Source organism: Cricetulus griseus, chromosome 2 (genome assembly GCF_003668045.3).
Source record: "Cricetulus griseus strain 17A/GY chromosome 2, alternate assembly CriGri-PICRH-1.0, whole genome shotgun sequence".
Classification (NCBI taxonomy): Eukaryota; Metazoa; Chordata; class Mammalia; order Rodentia; family Cricetidae; genus Cricetulus; species Cricetulus griseus.
The window spans coordinates 125831723-125852031 of record NC_048595.1 but is presented as its reverse complement, the minus strand read 5'-3'; the positions used below and the strand labels follow the sequence as shown (position 1 = coordinate 125852031).

At 45.7% G+C, this 20309-nt stretch overlaps 1 protein-coding gene and 1 long non-coding RNA gene across 3 annotated transcripts; one reads left to right on the top strand and one right to left on the bottom strand.

Moving 5' to 3' along the window:
• Window positions 1-2076: 2076 nt before the first annotated feature.
• Window positions 2077-12746, bottom strand: Gem (GTP binding protein overexpressed in skeletal muscle). The gene is made up of 5 exons (XM_027403524.2): window positions 12590-12746; window positions 10770-11106; window positions 5776-5852; window positions 4801-5005; window positions 2077-3391 (listed from the first exon to the last, which is right to left on the bottom strand). Exons 2-5 carry the CDS (start codon window positions 11095-11097, stop codon window positions 3114-3116), a joined length of 888 nt encoding a protein of 295 aa, XP_027259325.1. The 5' UTR covers window positions 11098-11106; window positions 12590-12746; the 3' UTR covers window positions 2077-3113.
• Window positions 12747-12839: 93 nt separating this feature from the next.
• LOC107979229 lies at window positions 12840-16242 on the top strand. 2 transcript variants are annotated; one of them, XR_004768294.1, is made up of 3 exons: window positions 12840-13113; window positions 15614-15734; window positions 16183-16242. It is a non-coding gene; the product is annotated as an uncharacterized LOC107979229 (long non-coding RNA). The 2 variants fall into 2 exon arrangements; XR_003482929.2 differs by having other exon boundaries at window positions 12840-13152.
• Window positions 16243-20309: the final 4067 nt, after the last annotated feature.

The window sequence follows — 20309 nt, the reverse complement described above, 5'->3', positions numbered from 1 at the left end:
TTTACCTTGGGAAAGGAAACACAATCCCTTCCAAGTATAATACTCTTCATATTTTGTTTTATTTTCTTCCTTTTCCAATAATGCCTTCTTTGTTCATTGGGGACAGTCAGATGTACTGCTAATGAGGTTTCTGAGGACAAGGACAATGTCTTAGTCATCATCATGTTCCCAGTACCCAGCAGTTCCTGGGTGTGTGGTAGGGTTAAAGGGAACATGAGTAAGAGGAGGGGCCTATGCTGCACCATAGGAAGGGGTCATAGCTCTCCCAGGAGATAGCATGGGTCTCATCAAATCCCACAAGACATTCTGTTCTCCTGACATTACAGATGGGAAAGTGTCACTCTCGTGGTACCTAGTGTGCCAAACGCTGAGTCTGACTGACTGTAGAGCCTAAGCTCTTAACCAAAAGCTCTCTGGAACTGCAGTGCAGCATGTGATCTCCAGCCTGGGACAAGCTGTGAGCCTGCAGACAGCACTGATCACAGTTCTGAGCTCTGAGGTCTGTCATTTGTCTGTCACTGAGGAAAGGAGAGGAGTTTCCTGAAAGAGTTGATGAAAGTGGAGTTGGTGGTGGATTTGTTTTGTTTTGTTTTTTGAAACAAGGTTTCTCTGTGTAGTTCTGGCTGTCCTGGGACTCACTTTGTTGACCAGGCTGGCCTCAAACTCAGAAATCCACCTGCCTCTGACTCTTGAGTGCTAGGATTAAAGGCATGTGCCACCTCCGCCTGGCAAAAGTTTTAAAACATAGAAAAATTAATATGAAAATGCATATATGTAGTGTGCTTGTTTGTTTGTGTGTGTGTATGTGTGTGTGTGTGAGAGAGAGAGAGAGAGAGAGAGAGAGAGATCAAAGACTCAAAGACTTGTAAAATTCTAGAAGAAACACCCATGAAAGTCTCAATCCACGCAAGCTGCTATTTGGAAAAGCAGAGGCATCAAGGGGAAAGGAAGGGCACAGCAGTCTAAGACATAAAAGGTTTTCTTTTGAACTGGGAGAAGCAGACTCCTAAGTTGGTTTTAAGCTTCACAGAAAGAGACACAGCAACAAGTGACGAAAACTAACATATCTGAAGCTCTTCACAGTACCATAGAAACAGATGTCACTCACACAGCCACCTCAGAAGGAAGGTATCATTAGCAAGTCCATTTCGCAGATGGGAAAACTAGAAACATTTACTCATCAATCCAGAGACACACTCTGGCTCAAGTAAAGGTAGGGCCAAAGTTCAGCCCAAGCCTGTGCAGCCTGACTTGTTCCTATCAGCTCCCTGTGCAATTTCTTGAGCAATTCAAAGATATAAAGTGGACGGACATGGAACCTTTGCCCTCTTGGAAAAGAAGTGCCAAACAAAACATGACAGCCACCTTTGAAAACTACAGAGGCTTGCGGAGATTAGGGAGCCCCCATGGGTGTGTCACTATTAGGGTGTCTACAACCTCAGAAAGATAGTGGGGTGAAAGGGAAGGAGGGTGTAGGAGGAGCCAGAAGAGAAACACCAACAGGTTCTAGTCCAACAAGGGTCACACGCTGCCCTTGCAGAGGCGTCCTGGGAGTCAGGCCAAGCTGTACTAGTGGCAGAGAGGGCAAATGGTTTAAGCTTTGCCTGGCTAGATCTCAGGCTGGAAATCACCAATCCCCACAGCCCTCAACTAACACACACACACACAGAGAGAGATTTAAATCCACACCACCCCCACTCCCACCCCCACCCTGAGCCTAATTCTTTAGGGAAGCCTGAAACCATGAGACCTCAAGGGACAAAGCTAGGCCCATCTGTTCTGTCAGGAATTTGCCAGACCCAAAGTAAAACATCAAGCAGCTTTGAATATAGCTCAGCTTTATGTGACCCCAAATACTTCCCAACTCAATCAGCCAAAAATATCTCTCATTTACTGTGAGCCATGATTCCAAATGATAGAAGTAAGGGATTAAAAAAAAAAAAAAAAAAAAAACAACCAGCTGAGTACTGAGCCACCACTAATGACAGAAGAAGCAGTCTGTCTCTTAGGGATACAGCCTGTTCTAAAAGCCATAGAAAACAATCTTACATATCTTATTTGGGGAGGAAATCAGAATGCCTTCCTTTTCAAATATTTTATTGATTTTATTATAAGACATATAGGTAAAAACTTGCATATTTTGAAAAAGATAAAAAAGGTAATAAAACACATTTTCTCAATAAGAAATATGTTCATAAATATGCTTTATCAAATGTTAAAATGGTTATTTGCAACATAATAATAAATAAAAACACAGCTGTGGCACACAAAGATCAACCAAAGGATCAGGCCTTTCTATGATTTTGGGGAAAAACCTTTGATTATATTTAAAGTGCAATCACTTTGCACTCAAGGTTATCAATAGTTGGGATTTCTAAGAAATATTTTATGATAGCTCCATGATTTCAAAAAACAACAAAACACAAAAGATTTGACGAAGTCGAATTTGGCAAAAGTAGTTTCCTCAAAATAAGCATTTGTAAGACACAAGGGTAAACAATCTTTTGAACTACAAGTGCTACATACATCAGCTCCTAAGTCTACAAATCTCTGTGGGCTTTAAAGAAAAGAACTGTTAGTGAGCTTAGTTTCCAGCAAAGTCCAACACTTCTCATAGTCACAACTGTGATGAGACTGGTTCTACACCTGTCATTCCAGGGAGATGAGGATTCAGAATGCCCTCCTCCTTCCAATAAACTCTCACCATTTTCTTAGATTTCTTTATGACTCAAGGGCGTCAAATTCACATAGAACAAAACTGGGCAACACTTCAATGATTAGACACACTCCTGTTCTAGGTATTCTTCATAAGCTTCAATATTCTGCTGCCCAAAGAAGGCAAAAACAAAACTCATGTGAACCCCAAATATGCCCTTAAATGAGTCTCAGGTGCCCATGTAGCAAATCAAGATGTTCCTATGAATAAATACTGACTCTTGACAAAGATTCCTTGCCCGTGCACTTGGTTGCCCATGAGGCTAACCTGTTGGTTCCCATTTGCAACAGGGGAAGCCACCACTAACAATGCTTATGTATTCAATCTAATATAGATCACTGGTCCCAAGGGCCTTCTACGATGTCCATCAAGGGGACATCTGGGTGACACTGGGTGCCTAGAGAACAGAGAGGTCATGGCAGGATTTTGACTTGAGCTTGAAGGCCATGTTCTTGTTGTTCTTGGCCACAATCTTGCCCCAGAAGCGCCTGGCTTTCCTGGGGATGCTCTCCCTCCTCTTCTGGTAGGCCAGCCTCCTCTCGTTCTTCTCCTTGCTGTCCCGGCGCAGGCGGACCTGCCTCACGATGCCCTCAAACAGTTCCTTCACATTGTGCTGCACGGCTGCAGACGTCTCAATGAATTTGCAGTCGAACACCACAGCACAAGCTCTCCCTTCTGGAAAGGAGGAAGAGGAAAGAAAGTCAGAGGGGTCACAGAGTATGATCCTGCACAGTGTGGTCAAGCTAAAGGACACTTCTCCAAAACTGCAATAGAGATAGCATAGAGCAGTAGACTGCATTGTAAGAGGAGGGGGGCACCAGGGCACACATCTTCCCCCGGGTAAGAGTAGAAATAAACAATAAGAGGATTCCAGGAAACCGGTTAGATCCAGCTCACCAAAAATTCACTATGGAAAAGTAAAATTTCATCAAATACACTGATACTAATTACAACAGCAAGAGCCCTGGCCTCCACTTCCTAAAGGTTTGCTACATTCACAAAAGCAGGCCAAGTTCTTTCCAAAGCCTTTTCACTGCTCAGAACAAACTTGGAAAATATACCATTATTATCATCGGAGAGACGAAGAAACTGAGTGAAGTGTTTAAAAATGGGAAGGAACTCACACAGCTGACAGTGACAGGACAACCAGCCCTGTTCCGTGCTCAAGCTTATACACTTTCTCCTGACTCAGTGTCCCTCACTAAAAACTCTAATTCCAAGTTTACTATTTAGCTTTCCTGTCTTTTAAAAAGAAAAGTATGATGAGATGAGATCTTTTGAGGAATATGATGATTTTATAAATATATAAAACGTCAAACTATTCAAGCTTTTCTAAAACTCTTGATTTCAGATATTATGTTTAGTAGCCATGTGTCCAAGTTTGAGTTTGAAAAGATCTAAACACGGAATACTGTGGTGTCCTAGTAAGACAGTCCAAGTAGCTAGAAAAATCATTTTGACTGAGCAGGGCCTGAAAGTGCCATATTTCATTTTTATGGTTCTACGCAATCTACATTAAACCAATATAATCTCGAGGGCCTTAAAAAGAATACAGAGGCACACTCATCAAATAGGAATGACCCTTGAAATAAGGATGGAGACTCATGTGTGGTCCCAACAGTATCATGCTCTCCCAGAAGTTTAGGAAGGAGGGGCTGGGGTTAGAGAGTATTAGATGGAGTACTAACAACCCAAGTATAACTGTTTCTTTTGTCTCCTAACCAAGAGCTCCCCATCCTTGCATTAATACACCACTTTTCCTCCCCTAAATGTAGAATCTGCTTGAAGAATAAAAGGTTAAGAAGCAAAGGTCAAGACTGCCAGTAAATTCCTGAGGATGCTCTCTTCCCTAAAGTAACTCCAGGAGAACACCCAAAGGGCAGTGGGAAGCCTGGAACCCTTTAGGTAGACCAGAGGATGAAGAGAACAAGAGATGACTAACAAAACTGATGGGAACCATTGGAGTCTTAGACATAAGCCTTCATGGAGCATCCCACTGAGGCCCTGGAAAAGGGAGAGAGAACCCCACTGTGGTCCAGTGTATGCAGTACAAGGGCGGTGCCCAGAATTGCACACCCTCTCACCTGACACAGACACTTCTCGGCACCTCACTAAGTCACTTTTGTTGCCAACCAAAATGATGGGAATGTCTTCTGTCTGTCGGGCCCTGCGGAGCTGGATCCTTAGCTCAGATGCCTTCTCAAAGCTCGCTCGGTCTGTGATGGAGTAGACGATGAGGTAGGCATCCCCAACCTGCATGCAATGGTCCTGGAGCCATTCATTCTCCCCCTAATGAAATACGAAGACCTCCCGTGAGCTTAGGCAAGCCTGAAAATTGAGGTGTCATTTTGCAAAGAAACTGCATGTCTATCCCAAGTAAGAGAAAGGAAGAAAACTGCTTCCAACACCTCAATATGCATTGTCTTCCAAGATGTCTAGGGACAAAAAAAAGCAGTCTGCATTGTTTTTATGCCCAAGAAACTTATTTTCCAATTACTAGTACAGCTTGAGCTGATATGGTGCATAGCTACTGTGACAAACAGTATTTCCGATTACAATCTAGCCTGCCCAAAATGGACTTTTCTGACTCCCTAAAAGCTTCCTTTTGTTTTCCCCAAAGGGCAGAACTACAAATCCTTTGGGAGAATAGGAGGGTTCTCAATCAACCAACAATCTTGCATATGTACTGGGAGACCTAGAACCATCAAAAGCCATGCTGGAATGCAGTGTTGAGAAGGTCAGCTTCACACAAAGTGGTTTTGTGTCATTGAAAATAAGTGACCATGCTTGTTTGAACTTTCCCTAAAACAAATACGTTTCTTGTGGTTTTTAATAGAACTCAGGGCAAGCCACTGCAATTTGTTTGTTCTTTAGGGCTCATCTGTGGACGACCTGTTCCTCAGCAGTCTCGTTCTTCAGAAGTAAATGTTTTTAATCAAGAAAATGAGCCCACTGCATCTGGAACATCCACTATGTAGGACAAGGTCACTCTGGCCCCAAGCAGCCTGTTGAAAGGCAAGGCCTAAAAGAAATCACTGGCAGCCACAGGCCCTGCATACCTTATTTTCCCACATGTCCAGGAGGATAATCGTTGCACTCTCACCATCAACGACCAGGGTGCGCTCATATGTGTCTTCTAGAAAAGAAAGAACATTGCTATCAGAGTCAGGTGATTAAGAAAGACTTGGGCATAAGAGGCTCCTGTCAAAGTCTCACTAGAAATATGTTCTGTGGGGGCTGAGGAGGCATCTCTCAGTAAGTAACATGCTGACTGAGCAAGCGCAAGGACTGAGTTCAGTCCTCAGAACCCATGTGCAAAGCCAAGCATGGCGGTGAGCACTTGTAACCCTTGCTTTAGGAAGGCAGAAACAGGCATATCCTTAGGGTCCACTGGCCAGCCAGCCTAGCCAACTCAGCTAGCTCCAAGCCCAGAGGCTCTGTCTCACAAAACAAGATGGCTGTCTCGGGAAGAACAACCCGAGTCTGACTTCTGGTATCCATGTGCACATGTACACAAATCTACACATATGTGCTCTCACATGAACATGTTCCTCCAGAGAGACAGACAAGACAGAGAATGTACTTAGTGCACATGCAACAAATATGCAAACATATAAACATTTTCAAAAGTAAATTACTATCGTAAGGGCTAGGAAGATGGCTCAGTTACCTCTGGCCCCTCTGTGTATCTTTATGCACACATGAACACACAAAACCATAGCTCTCCTACAACATGAAGCACACAGTCCTCCAGTCCTACTAAGAGATCTTCCACAGCATTTGTATATGGATGGTTAAATCACTTGAATTAACAGCAAGTCATTTTCATCACTCTTAGGTCTTTTGTGGAGGAAAACCATTTATAAGGATAAATAAACTCCTAAGAACTCTTGATCCCAATTCAGTAAATGAAGCTATGAGAAAGCAATAACGATAAGCTCCATTATAGGGTGTTTTAACTATAAGGGCTATTTCCATAAGCCTCATGGGAAAGCCATTGTGTGTTTCAGTGGGTGGTCCCTGAACATCCTTTCAGTGGAAACTTCAGGGACTTTGAGTTTCTCAGTGTTTCTCCTCTTTGCAGAAGCACAAGAAAAAAAAATTTTGAGACTGTCCCTAACTGGACCATCGTTTTCTTTACCCCTCTGCCCCATTTGTTTTCTTGTACTATGTTGGGATGGGTTCTCATTAATAGCCCTGGACAGCCTAGAACTCACAGGCTGGCCTGGAAGTTGCCTCCTGGGTGCTGGGATTACAGGAATGTGCCATCACACCTGGCTTCTTCATTTTTAAAAACAAATACATGGCCCATTCCGTAACACTAGCCAGCTTGTGTTTTCATCATAAGTACAATAACAGCTTCACTTGGCAATGGAAACTTTCCCTCTGAACTTAGGCCTAGACTTGTTGTAGGTGAAGGGTGAGAGCAGTCAAGGGCCAGAGGAGCTCCATGTGGAAAGCCTGTTGGGGGCTGGAGGTGTGGGCTGTCCTTGAGTTTCTGTACAGTGATTCCGTGCCTAGAGTTTCTGTACAGTGATTCCGTGCCTACTCTGGCTTTCCTATTTTTAATTCCAACTTTTGGAAGCTGTAACTTTCATAACAATTTATCTCTTTTAGTCCTTGTACCTAACTCTCTTTCTTTAGATATCTACAAGGCTTGTCCCTGCTAAGGGGAGCTTTCTAAGTGTGAGTTTAAAATTGAGCCAGAATTCTGCATTTCTTTTCCTGCTCTATGTATCTTTGCATCCTACCATCACACCTAGCATGCAACACAGGCCTGTTACTAATCACACTGTGCTAGCCACCCACCACCCCACCCCCCAAGATGTCTCCTTAGGACAGAGATTTGTACCAGCCTTGTTTTCTGTAAACCCCAGTCCCAGCCCATAATGTGTCTGGCCCATTGTATATGTTCGCTATAAACCTGTGCACTGGATGAGTGAGCAGCAAATGCCATGTGCTGTGGCTGTGTGGGCATACATAAACTTGAATTCAAATCTGGGAGCTATCCTTTCTTACCCAAGTGGCTCTAGCCTAAGGTCCCTAAGGCTCAGTTTTTCTGGCCATGGGAACTGAAGCTACAAACAGACCACAGAAACACAAAGAAAGAAATGGAGATGTAGGGTCAGCTGTAACTGATGTTTATTCTGTGTGTACTACAGCCTACACTATACTACATACTCACTGCTCTCTCCTTCAGTCCCCATAGCACCCTAGGGAGTGTCTCCCCAGTTATGCTGGTAAGTGTGAGGAAGCTTCCCCAAGAGCACTTAGCTAAAGTCTGTGTCACCTGGGGGTGAAGGAACCCAAACCCACACCTTACATTCCAAATCAGGGCTCTCTGCCAGACTGCCTTGTACTCATGAGTACCTTCTCACCCAGCTCGGGGCTTCTAAATGCGAGTTGTCTTTAAGGCCAGCTCAGACATCTCCTCTTCCACCAAGCCTTTTCTGATTTCCACAGCCAGGACTCCTTTCTCCAAACTCCACTTTCTCCTTGTAACTAAGATAATGTCACAACCCACTTGCTTTCTGGATGGCATATATCTGACCCGCATTGTACGTTGTGAGACTGCTAGGAGGAAGCTCCAGGGGTCTGCATTTGCCTCCCGTTCCCACTGTGCTCATCCAGTGCTGTGGTACATGTTAAGTAACTGTTTAGAAGTGAATGAGTCAGTGAATGGATGGATGGGTGGATGTGTAGATGGAATTCAATATGCACAGAGAACCATAAGACTATTGCAGTAGACTAGGATAACATCCATCTTTATTAGGAGAAATGATGGGGAGACTATCATGCAATCCCCCTGGTTAAGGCTGTAAAGAAAAGAAGAAAATAATGCATGGGTGTGCCTTGGAAAACCTTCCCTGAGGAAACACAAGCTAACAAGTCAATGTGAGTGAGGGAACACTTCTAAACCAAATGAACTCAGCGACTCAAACAGAAGTAAGATGGGATGGATCTGTCACTGAGAAGCAGCTTCGAGTTATTAGATGCTCAGTTGAGTAGGCAAGAAAAGCCCACCCACCCCACCCCACCCCACTCCACATGCCCTCCAAAGAAGTTTTCTATCTTTCCCAATTCCAGTTACAAATCAGTCCTATCCCTCTATGCCTATTGGATATTACCCTCTGCATATGTACCACCCCTTTGAACAGGCAAACACTTTTAGAAGCCTATTATGGACTAACTTTTCAACAACTGAAACAACAAGGCTTAGACAATCCCTCCCTTCTATCAGCCCAAGGAGCAATTTATGACTGCTTTCCCAGTTCTTGCTAATGCCACCATGCTCTAAATCATAGCCACAGGCACTGAGCTCTGCAACACTTGGCCATCACTGGTACCCAAAGCCTGCACAGGGTCATCCCACGTGCTGTGCATTTAACAGCACCTAAAAGTTAAATCCTAGGCCTGCAGAGGACAGAGAAGGAATGTGAGTTTTGGCTAAACCATAGTGGGTTTGAATCCAAGCCCTAGGAGTCACTTAACTCTGTAAGCCTCCATCCCAACCTGGAAAGTGGGGATAGTAACAGCATATTGGTTCTATCCTTGTAAGCATTGCCAAAAGCACATGTGAAATGCCTATCTCAGTGCCAACATGGCAGAACGACTGTAAAAGCACCAACATACATTATAAACACCAGCTTCCCCAAATGGGTGATTTTCCACCTGCCACTCATGTTTTCCAAGACCCCATTCATGCCTAGGCATATGAATTCTGTGAGGACTGAGATAAACATCAGCAAACAGAAGGCACTCCGCAAAGGCCCCTCCCACCGCAATTGTCCATTCTGAATATCTGCTCGCTCCTCTTTCCCGGTCTTCTAGCACCCACTGGCCTAGACTAAGAGCAAAGAAACTGCACACCAGCCCTGTTTCTCCCTTGACTCTTGCTGAGCAATAGCCCTTGAGATTCTGGAAGTAAGGAGAAAAATGATGCTACATCAGTGAGTCATCGCTCATGGCCTGTCCCTAAGCTGCCTCCTGAAGCAGAGAACTTACTAACACCAAGACAACCAAAGACAGCAGAATGAAACCTTAGGATGAAGTGGGCCATCGCAGTGAGGAGTAGGCTGTACATGTAACTGAAAGTGGGGAAGACCGTGTGAGACATGTAAACACTGCACAGGCCTTTCTCCATTTCTACAGCTGTAGACGGGGGCATGTCGCTGTTCTGGGTATGTGTGCTGATGTTGGAGCTCCGAGTGAAGGCTGCTATATGAAAATAACTGATCATTAGAGCGGTAATTTCCACCTCAGAATATAAAGCTATTACCTGTGGTTGTATATCTTTTTATAAACTATGTCTAGAATTAGAGAAGGATTGAATAAATAAATAGTCAAAATAAGACCAAACAGAGAAAATCATCTGGAAAACCTATCAGACTCTACACAGGGCATCTTTCATCATTTTTATATTTCAGTTTTTTTAAATTATTATGTTACTTCAAGTATAGCGTTTGACCTAATTATACTTGTAAATGCTTCTAATATCAATGGGCACAAGCTAATTGATGCACTCCAACAGGTTTTTTTTCTTTCCCTGAAATCAGTTTGGTTTTATGCATAAACACAGAAAAGGTGTCTGTACTGGTCAGCTCTTGAAAAGTAGTCCAGGTCAGGGTCCACCTCCCTGGACCCCGAAGACTTGACCTCAGAAAGTCCCTCGATGGCTCAGGTCATAGATCTTGGTGCTGTGTACCTTATTCATTTCTTTTCTTTTGTGTCCTGAGGACATATGCTGGGACTTAGGGTTGGCCTCTGCTACCCATCTCAGTATCAAGTATCTCATTTTCTCCTAATTCTGAAGATACATTTTGTTTTGGTTTATTATTTTTTGAGACAGAGTTACACAGCCCAGGCTAAACTCAAAGCCACTATGTAGCAGAAGATGACCTTGAATTCCTAGTACTTTCACCTCTGCCTTCCCAGTGCTGGAATTACAAGTGTAATTCTAATTAACTGTAATTCCAATTCTGGCTTCCAATTCTGCAGAAAAATGACCCAATCACTTTTGCTTTTTCAGCTTACAAGACAGAAGCCCACCTACCTCCCAGGACCTCACAGTCACTGTCCATGCTGTCATGTACACCTGCGAAGATGTTGGCCAGGGTGGACTTGCCTACCCCTTGCTCCCCTATAAGCACCACTCGGTAGTAGGTGTTTCCTGACTCAGAGGAGATGACAGAGTCTGTGGAGTCGGAGGACCAGCTCTGTCGGCAGTGGTCTTCAGGAGTGGTAGAGCGGCAGCTGCGGAGGTTCCAAGGGTGAGGATCCTTCTGGACCATCAGATGCCTGCCATCAGCAGGGATGCTCCAGCGCTGCTGTGGCTGCATGCCCACAGTGCCCTGGCGCATGGTGACATTATTCAGAGTCATTGTGGGGTCCTAGGAAGCAAAGCAGTCAAGATGCCAATATTAGCAAGGATGAGCTAGGCCCAAGGAAGTCCAAATACTGTTGTCAGTGGCATTCCATTTGATTGGTATGAATTAAGCATCCTTTTTTTTTTCTTTTTTTTTCTTTTTTTTTCTTTTGGTTTTTCGAGACAGGGTTTCTCTGTGTAGCTTTGGAGCCTATCCTGGCACTCGCTCTGTAGACCAGGCTGGTCTCGAACTCACAGAGATCCTCCTGCCTCTGCCTCCCGAGTGCTGGGACTAAACGTGTGGGCCACCAACACCCAGCAAGCATTCTTAATATAAGGAGCACCCATGAAGCAGTCCCCAAGGCCCTAGCATGCAAATCTTACACACACACACACACACACACACACACACACACACATACACACGCAGCTTCTTAGGCAGGCTGTCATTTGCATTTCCAATAACATCACCAACTGCCTATAAGCAACCTCCATCCTTAAAGAAACTTTGAAAATCCCACTGGGAGGTGGCACAGAGGCAGCTGGAAGGAACCCACTGCCTCCAGAAATGGCTTTACCATCAGCAACAAGTCAATGTTGCTGGGGACCAGCTGGCCAGGTTAGCTGCTCTTGTCTAAACATGGCTCTTAATTGCACCAGCGTCTTGGAGCTTTTGGGGCCTCAGTGGGAGGCACGTGGCAATGACATCACTCCCCTGGCTGGACCGGACAGGCACTTTGGGGGAACTTCCATGTTTAGTAAAGTTGCCCTGATGTTCTCCAACTGCCTGAAGAGAACATTACTTGGGAGTGGGGCAGTTTGTGTTTAAGGTTTATGCCTTACCTCTGCCCTCTTGCCCACAGATACTGTTTAGCATACTAGCCCTGAGCCTAGTCCTTCTCACACTGGCAGGACCTGCTCACATTTGCACACATCAACTTGTGCAGAAAGGGCTTCATTCTTAACGAACCTCGTCTACACCAAAATTTATTTAGTTAGCTCAATGTTCCACCCTCTTGAGGTAAATCAGAAGGTCAAAGACTCAACGAAAAGACACTCAACAACTTCTTACTACTTTCTCCTTGCAACACCTCCTTGCTTGACAAGTCTGTTCTGTCAAGACTTCCCTAGAGAACACAGAAGCAGTTAACTCAGCAAGCGCCCCGCGCGAGCGCTAGGATCGCACTGAGCTCACACACCCTACTCCACACCCCAACTCCTAAGCCACTAGCCAGAACCAGTCGGTTTCTTTTTAAGTCATAAAAACAGTCCCTGATTGATGGCCGCCTGGCCACCTAATCCTTAAGGTGACACTCCTCCGGGACTGAATCAAGGAACCCCCATGAGAAGTATGTCCTCTGCACCTGAACTTTTCTCCCATGGCAGAACCTCCGGCACAGACCTCATGGTCCGGGGGCTCCCTTCCCAACTTAAAAAGTTCAGTGGCCCGGAACTCCCCTCCCAGACGCGGCTCCCACCGCGACTGCCCCTCCGCGATGCCCCCTTACTTGGTTGCACCCGGCCACAGGGTCTGCAGTCGGTCGGCACAATGCCTGCTGCCTGCTGCAATGCCTGCCGCCTGCGATGCGATGCTGGCTCCGCAGCCCGAGACCGTGTGGTATCAGCCGGCAGCGCCGCCTCCTAAAGCCACCTCGGCCAGCCACCGCCGTTTATAGCACGCCCGGCGGCCCCGCGACAGGGCTTTTCCGTGACGTCAGCGCTCCCGCTGGGAGGGGGCGGCGCTGCAGCAAACTCTTAAGTTGCAGCCACTTGGCTAAATCAGTTACTAGCAGTCATGTGATTACCCTCGCCCCTTGAGGGGAGAGAGGGAAAAAAATGACAGTTCAGTCCTTGGCCTCCTTGATTTTGTTTTATTTTCTTTTTACCAGGTGGACACTGGAAAAATACACTTAGTGCTACTTAATCGCCCTTCCCAGCAGGGCACTTGTGAGCTGTCTGAATAAAGGATGGGGAAAGAGACAAGCCTGAGTTGCCGCGAGTCCAGCTTTGCCAAGAAAGCAGATCAGCCTGAGTGAGCAAGACTTCTGCCTCCAGGCTACTCTCACACTGGGTGGGCAGGCCAGTTTTACAGCATGCTCTGAGAGGCAATGGGCTCTCCTGCTTCCCATCACCTTCTCTCTGGGGTGGGGAGAGGGGAGCACCACACTACTTTGTTTCCCTCTTCTGGCTGGAGACCCAAAGAGAAGGGGCCAGAGGAAAGAGCTGGGGAAACCTTGGAAAGGGCAGTTTGGCTCCAAACAGCTTGCGATAAACATTCCTGTTCTGGCCACAATGCTGACGTTTCTCAATCAGAAATTTAATCACATCCCAATTGGTGCAACTCAGAACCTAGCTGCATGGCTGGAACTGTGCCCTGGAGCCTGGGCTTCCCAGCCGTGGGGAGATGATCAGGCCCAATCCCCTGAGAGTCCTGGTAGTGAAGGACACAAGATCGCAACTGCTATTAACATTTGCTAGGATTTCCAAAAGCCTGTGGTACTGGTGGGCCCGGGGACCTTGCTCCTTACCACAGTCGTAGATTGAGGAACTAGAGATGCTGCAGGATATCAGGGCCGGTGGCAGGGGCAGCATTTAGGACCTAGTTTGAGTAACTTTTTACCTGCACCACTAAGTGACCTCTTCCCCAGGACCTGGGTATTTCCCAGGGACATGGGCATTTCCCACATGCTGTGTTTAGAGTCCATGCTAGCCTGTCCAACACATCCATCTGCTTCTCTAGCCAACTTCTGCTCTGGGTTGCCTGGGAAGCAGCCAGCAACACCAGTGTCTCTTGCAGAGGCTGTGGGTACAATGGATTATTCCCAGTTTTCCTTGGGCATCTATCTGATTTGGGAATTATGCAAGTGACTGGCTTCTGAGGTCTGTCAAGGACCAAGCTGGCAAAGGTAGAATCCACCAAGTAATAAAAATGTGGAGTGCACAATTTTATTTATGCACAAGGAATCTGAGAGCCAGGTGGATGAAGGCCACTCGGAGAGGAGATGGCCAAGCTGGAAGTGCATTCTGGGTACCACAATGCTCTGGATACTGCTCTTCATCCACCAAGTCATTCCTCAGGGTTTACCAGGTGGGAATGGACACAGGTGTAGCAAGAAAAAGAGGGACTCAGAGAGAAGGGAGAAATGAAGACAGAGACAGAGAGGGAGATGGGGGAGGAGAGAGGAGAGAAAAGAAAGGAGAGAGAGAGAGAGAGAGAGAGAGAGAGAGAGAGAGAGAGAGAGAGCGAGACCATAAATCCCCAAAGGCATATCCAAGTAGATATATTGAGAATTATCTCGTTTCCTCCCTGCCTCTTATTCTGTCAACTATACAGAAACACTGTGGAGTAAAGCTGTGTGGAAAGTATAAGCATATCACATAGTCTCTTAATTCTACTTCTGCACATTGGTAAGAACTTCATGTTGGGGGCTGCAGTGATGGCTCATTGGTTAAAGGTGTTTGTATCTCTTCTAGGGTTCAATTCCCATCATCCACTCAGGTAGCTTACAGGTGCCTGTAACTCCAGCCCCAGGGGATCTGATGCTTTCCTCTGTTCTCTACAGGTGCCTACCCTCATAAGAAATTTAAAAAAAAGGAAAAATAAGAACCTCACATCAGGGAGATGGCTGAGCAAGCATGAAAACCTACATTCAGATCCTTAACATCCATGTAAAAGCCAGGCACGGGGGGAATATGTTTGTAATATCCTTGCTGGAGGGTGGGACAGAGACAGGCAGATACTGGGGCCAGCCAGCCCAGCTTAATCAGTGAATTACAGGTCAGAGAAAGCGCCCATTTTATAAAATAAGGTGGGGAGCAATGGAGGAAACCATCTAAAGAGTCAGCTATCATGCACAGGCAAACACAACCACACACACACAATCACACTAACAACCACACACACACACACACACACACACACACACACACATAACACATGAGCTTCACATTAATAATATAACTGAATGTCCTGGCAATATCTAATTAGAACTGTTTCCATTGGTATATGTAAAACACTCCAAAAAAAATGAACTATAAAGACTGAGGAGGAGGAAGACAGAAAGGAAGGATGTGTTTGAAGGAGGAGGGGGGTACAGCAAGGATGCATTTGAAGGAGGAGGGGGTACACCAAGGATGCGTTTGAAGGAAAGTATTGATCTTTTACCTTTTTTTCTGTCCCACACTCATAAAAAATGAACTGTAGAGACTGAGGAGGAGGAGGTACAAGATGAGGACAAACAAGAAAATAACATAAGACAGGTTCCAACTGAATGACAGTTAAATGAAAATTTAGAGAGAGAAAACAATCATGGTTGCCCCTCACTAAAAGTACATTTGGGAGCCAAATGCTGTCCACCAGAGTCCCAACTAGCTTGCCCGGGGTTCCAGCTGCAGGGCCATCTGAGGTTATGAAACTGCACAGGAAAGGTGGAGTCAGGGCACTGATTGAGCGGCAAGTCCTGAAGAGGTGAAACTGGCAGCATTTTGTTGGTTCCTGTTCTGTAAATATCGTCTCCTATTCTTTCTGCCAGCATTTCAAGGCTTCCTTAAGTCCCAGCAAAATGAGCAACTGCAGTCCCATAAAGGGCCAGAACCTAACACAGGAACAACAAGAATCACCTTTCCTAACCCAGTCACAAAAAGACAAACATGGTATGTACTCACTCATATATGAATTTTAGACATAGAGCAAAGGATTACCAGCCTATAATCCTCTTCACCAAAGAAACTAGGAAACATGAAGGACTCTAAGGGATGAATGGTCCCCAGGAATGGGAAGTGGCATGAACTCCCGAACTAATTGGGAGCATGAGGTAGGGGGGAGAGAGCTGCTACAATAAGAGCAAGGGAAGAGGAGTAGAGGAGAGGAAATGGAGGAGCAGAAATATTGAGTTGGGGGAAGAATAGAGGAGAGAGAGCAGGATGAGAGATACCATAACAGAGGGAGCCACTGTAGGTCCGAGTAGAGATCTGGAACCAGAGAGATCTCCAGAGACCTACAAGGATGACACGATCTGACAATCCAGGCAATGGTGGAGAGGATAACCTAAAAGCCCTTCCCCTAAAATGAGATTGATGACTTTTATTTATGCCATCCTAGAGCCCTCATCCAGTGGCTGATGGAAGCAGAGACAGACATTCACAGATATACACTGAGCTGAAATCGGGAATTCAGTTGAAAAGAGGGAGGAATGAAGAGTGAAGGAGTCCGTACCAGGTTGGAGAAACCCACAGGAACAGTTGACCTGAACAAAGGAGAGCACATCGCCCCCAGATGCTGTCTGGAAGGCCTGTACAAGACTGATCCAGACCCCTGAACATAGATGTCAATAAGGAGGCCTCTGCACTCCAGGGAGCCTCTGGTGGTGGATTAGTATTTTTCCCTGGTACAAGAAGGGACTTTGAGCGCCCATCCCACAAGAAGGGTTACACTCTGGCCCTGGACACATGGGGAAGGGCCCAGGACCAGCACAGGAAGATTTGGTGGACTTTGCAGAGCCCCCGTTGAGGGCCCTACCCTGCACTGGGAGTCGGTGGGTGGATGGGGTGGAGGGTAGGTTGGAGGTTGGGGAGGAGGGTTGGGGGTGAGGGGAGGGAGAGGGAGAAGGGACTTACATGTGAAATAAGCTTGTTCCCTAACTAGAACTAATAAATAAATTAACAAAAAAAAAAGAATCAACTTTCCTATGAAATAGCCAGGCTTTATCTCTGTTCACCCTGCCATGCCTCCAGAAGTTATCCCCATCTTATAGAGGCAATGCTGTGGGGTAGCCCAATAGCAGCTCTGGACAGTGGAGCTGTGCTCTCGGCATAGGGCACTTGCAGCTCTGCTCCCACAGTATCCCAGTCAGTCCTGGGGGAGACTAGACCAATTCTCTTCCTAACCCCTCCAAAAAGAATAGCTGTTGCAGATGATTATCCAAAGCCCAGGATCTCCCTGGGACCACATTTCCCTGTGGGCCAGGTTTCTTTCAGCAAAGGCATGAGCCACAACTCTTCTCCTAGCCCAAAGCTCTGAGCAAGAAGATTAACTTGGGGTCTATCCTTGTCACTGTGCCTCTGCCAGCATGGAGACTTGGGCAGCAGCTTCCAGGCTTTCAAATGGGATGAAAGAGGGAGGCAAGAAGTAGAGGAAGAACAAAACCTTCGACCTGGGGCGTGAATTTGGGGTATGTCTCTCCTAATCACTGATAAAATATGGCCAACTTAGTTAGGGTTTCTATTGCTGGGAAGAGACACTATGACCATGGCAGCTCTTTCAAGGGAAAACATTGAATTGGGGTGACTTACATTTTCAGAGGTTTAGTCCATTATCATCCTGGTGCAACATGGTGGCATGCAGACAGACATGGTGCTGGAGAAGAAGCTGAGAGTTCTACATCTTGACTTGCAGGCAAAAGGAAGTGGTCTAAGACACCGAGCCATGCCTTGTGCATATATGAGACCTCAGAGCCTGCCTCTACAGTGACACACTTCCTTCCACAAGGCCATATATACTCCAACAAAGCCACATCTCCTAATAGTGTCACTCCCCTTGAAGGCCATTTTTTTTTTTCAAACAACCACGTGCCTTGAGAACTAGGAAGGAGAGATTATGGCTTAGCCCAGGGCTCATACATGCCTGGGACTATAATACTCTTCTACAACTTGCTCTATTCCAAAAGCCATGAAAGCACTCAGTTACCTTTAATATACTGCCCCACACCACAGGCTTACTGCAACCAAGAGAGTGCTGTGCTGGCAAGCAGGGAGAGAAAAGTGAACACCATGCAAATGGTCTCCATTTCCCATCAACAACCAAGAGGATAACACAAATGGATTTGTTTTTCTTCTTGTTGCATTTTTAAATGTTGTATTGGTCAGCTGTCTGTTACTGTAATTAAATAGCTAAGGTAATTAACTTGCAAAGTCAGTTTGGGGCTTATAGTTTTAGAAGGTTCATAGTCCAAGATGGGGCGGTTCCCTTTCCCTTGGGCCTCCAGCAAGGCATCATATCATGGTGGGGGCAGGAGTCAGATTTAAAGCATCTAACATCAAGGGTCGGAATGAGAAACCTCCCATCAGGCCCCACCTCCTGAAGACCTGGCCCACCTACCAATAGCACAAACATGGAGTCTCTCAGGAACCGGCCTATCTCACAGTCAATCTCCGGCCTTTAATGTGTGGCCTTTGGGAGACTTTGAACACCCAAACTAAAGCAATGTTTACAATTGAGTCCATTTAGCCAAGGTGTACATTCAGATCCCACCGTCCTTACTAATTCTTAATACAGTTGACTCCACTTGGCTTTTCCCTTTTACATTAGCTACTGCCCCCAAAGACATGTATGATTCCTGTATGGGCTGAAAGAAAAGGCGAGGAGGGAATCTCAAAGCAGAAAAGCAAGAACAAGCTTACACCCTGCCTCCTCCCTGTGAAACTAAGCCTCAGTGCTGCTTTCTGCTGTTCTGCAAACGGACTGTGGAAGAGCCTGTTAGCTATAGAAAGGGCATCAGCACGGTGGTGACTGTGACTATGACGCAGGAGCCAAAGATTGGAGTTCAGCCACCTGCCCTCAGCTTTGCTGCCTCTTCAGGCTCAAGTTAAATTAATCCAGCAGAATTCAGGACACATGCAATGGCAGAAGGAAGGGCGGCCAATGTCCTCCCATTAGATGTTACTAGGAAAAAATTAGCAAGGAGAGTGGTATGGCTAAGCTCTTTGTAAACAAACAAGGAAATGGGGGTCAAATACCCAGCACACATAATAGGTCTCCATCAGTCACAAAAATACTCTCAGGGGAGGAGCTGGGTGGGAGGCAATGTGTAAAATGTGAACACAAAAGGAGCTGCCCACCCACTCTGGGAAGCATGAAGAAGGAAAGAATTACTGTATGGAAAACCATTGCTTTACAGAAGTAAGGGGGCTGCCAACTGCACAATCAAGAGAGCTCTGACTAAGAGAAAAGAAAGACGGAAGAAAAGACGGCTAAGAATAACCTCCCAGCACCCAGAGGCCTGCAGGATCCAGATGGACAACCCCCCCCATCTGCCTCCCCTTAAGACCCCCTCCTCCTCAGCAGACTCCCGCTGAGCACATTTCATTTCCCATTGAAAAAATTCTTAGCTAGTATCCATCCACCATTCCATGAGGCCAGCCGGCTGCAGGCCTCCATGGCTACAGAGGCATAGATAAGCAGGGTCCTGTCTGGATTAATCCTACAGAGAGAGTTAGAGAACAGACATTTCTTCCCATTCATTCTTTAAAAAAAAGGGGGGGGAGATGGAAATTCTGGACAAGAAGGATAAAGTAAGGACTGAAGGCATGCCCACTGGTAGAACTATTAGCTCCAGTAGATACAAATTGATGGTCCACCATCCATATTTAAAATGTTCATGTCTTTCAAGACCCAGCAATTCTACTTCTAAATGCATATCTTATTACACAAGGAAATAAAAAAAGTATGCTCATGAAAAAGTGTTGGAAATAGCAATAATCAGAAACCACCTCACCACCAGAGAATGGATACCTTGTGTGTGTACATACAGCAGTGAAAATGAGTGTCGTACATCTACTTATATTAAGGAAAATTAATATCAAGACCATATTGATAATGTGGGGAGGCAACTGACAGGACATTGATAGTGTAGTTGTTCATATAAAAATGTCAGTGCCACACTAACAGCTATTGTTAAATACACATTTAGTCATTCAGTGAAGGTGGAACAACATAGAGAGAAAACCAAAGAGCAGCTTCAGAATAGGACCATTATTGAGGACAAGAATGACAATGGGATGGACGGCATATGTTCTCAAACAAGAGGCCAGCAAAGAGTTACACAGTAAGATTAAAATGCCTAGCAAACCAATGAGGGAGTTTGTTCCTGGGAGAAGCTAGTTCTCCCTCTCCCAGCAGGCTTCTATAAGACACACTCACCTTTCTCCTGTGGTGAATAGCATCCAAAGTTTACTTTAAATAAAAATCAAATCCTCAATTGACAAAAAGTTTAGTTGATTTCATTTGTTTATTTTGAAGTCCACTTAAAGGCAACACCCTTTGCTCTGTGTCACTCTGTGCTCCACATGCATGGGGTTACTTTACTGTGAAGGGAGCACTAATGGGAGACAGTCAAACCAGTTGACTGGGCATGCCATGCTTGGCACAGGCCAGGCACTGAAGTCCTCACCACACCTTTGCAAAGCAGTTACAACTGCCATTCCCATCTGGATGCTATGGAAACTGAGGTG

Bases quoted from the DNA above. Each gene is read 5' to 3' on its own strand.
- Gem (XM_027403524.2), bottom strand. From the start codon at position 11,097: ATGACTCTGAATAATGTCACCATGCGCCAGGGCACTGTGGGCATGCAG. The intron at 5,853-10,769 runs GTAGGTGGGCTT...TTTCTTTTCTAG, and splicing joins TGACTGTGAGGTCCTGGGAG to AAGACACATATGAGCGCACC. The intron at 3,392-4,800 runs GTGAGAGGGTGT...CCTCCTTTCCAG, and splicing joins CCGAGAAGTGTCTGTGTCAG to AAGGGAGAGCTTGTGCTGTG.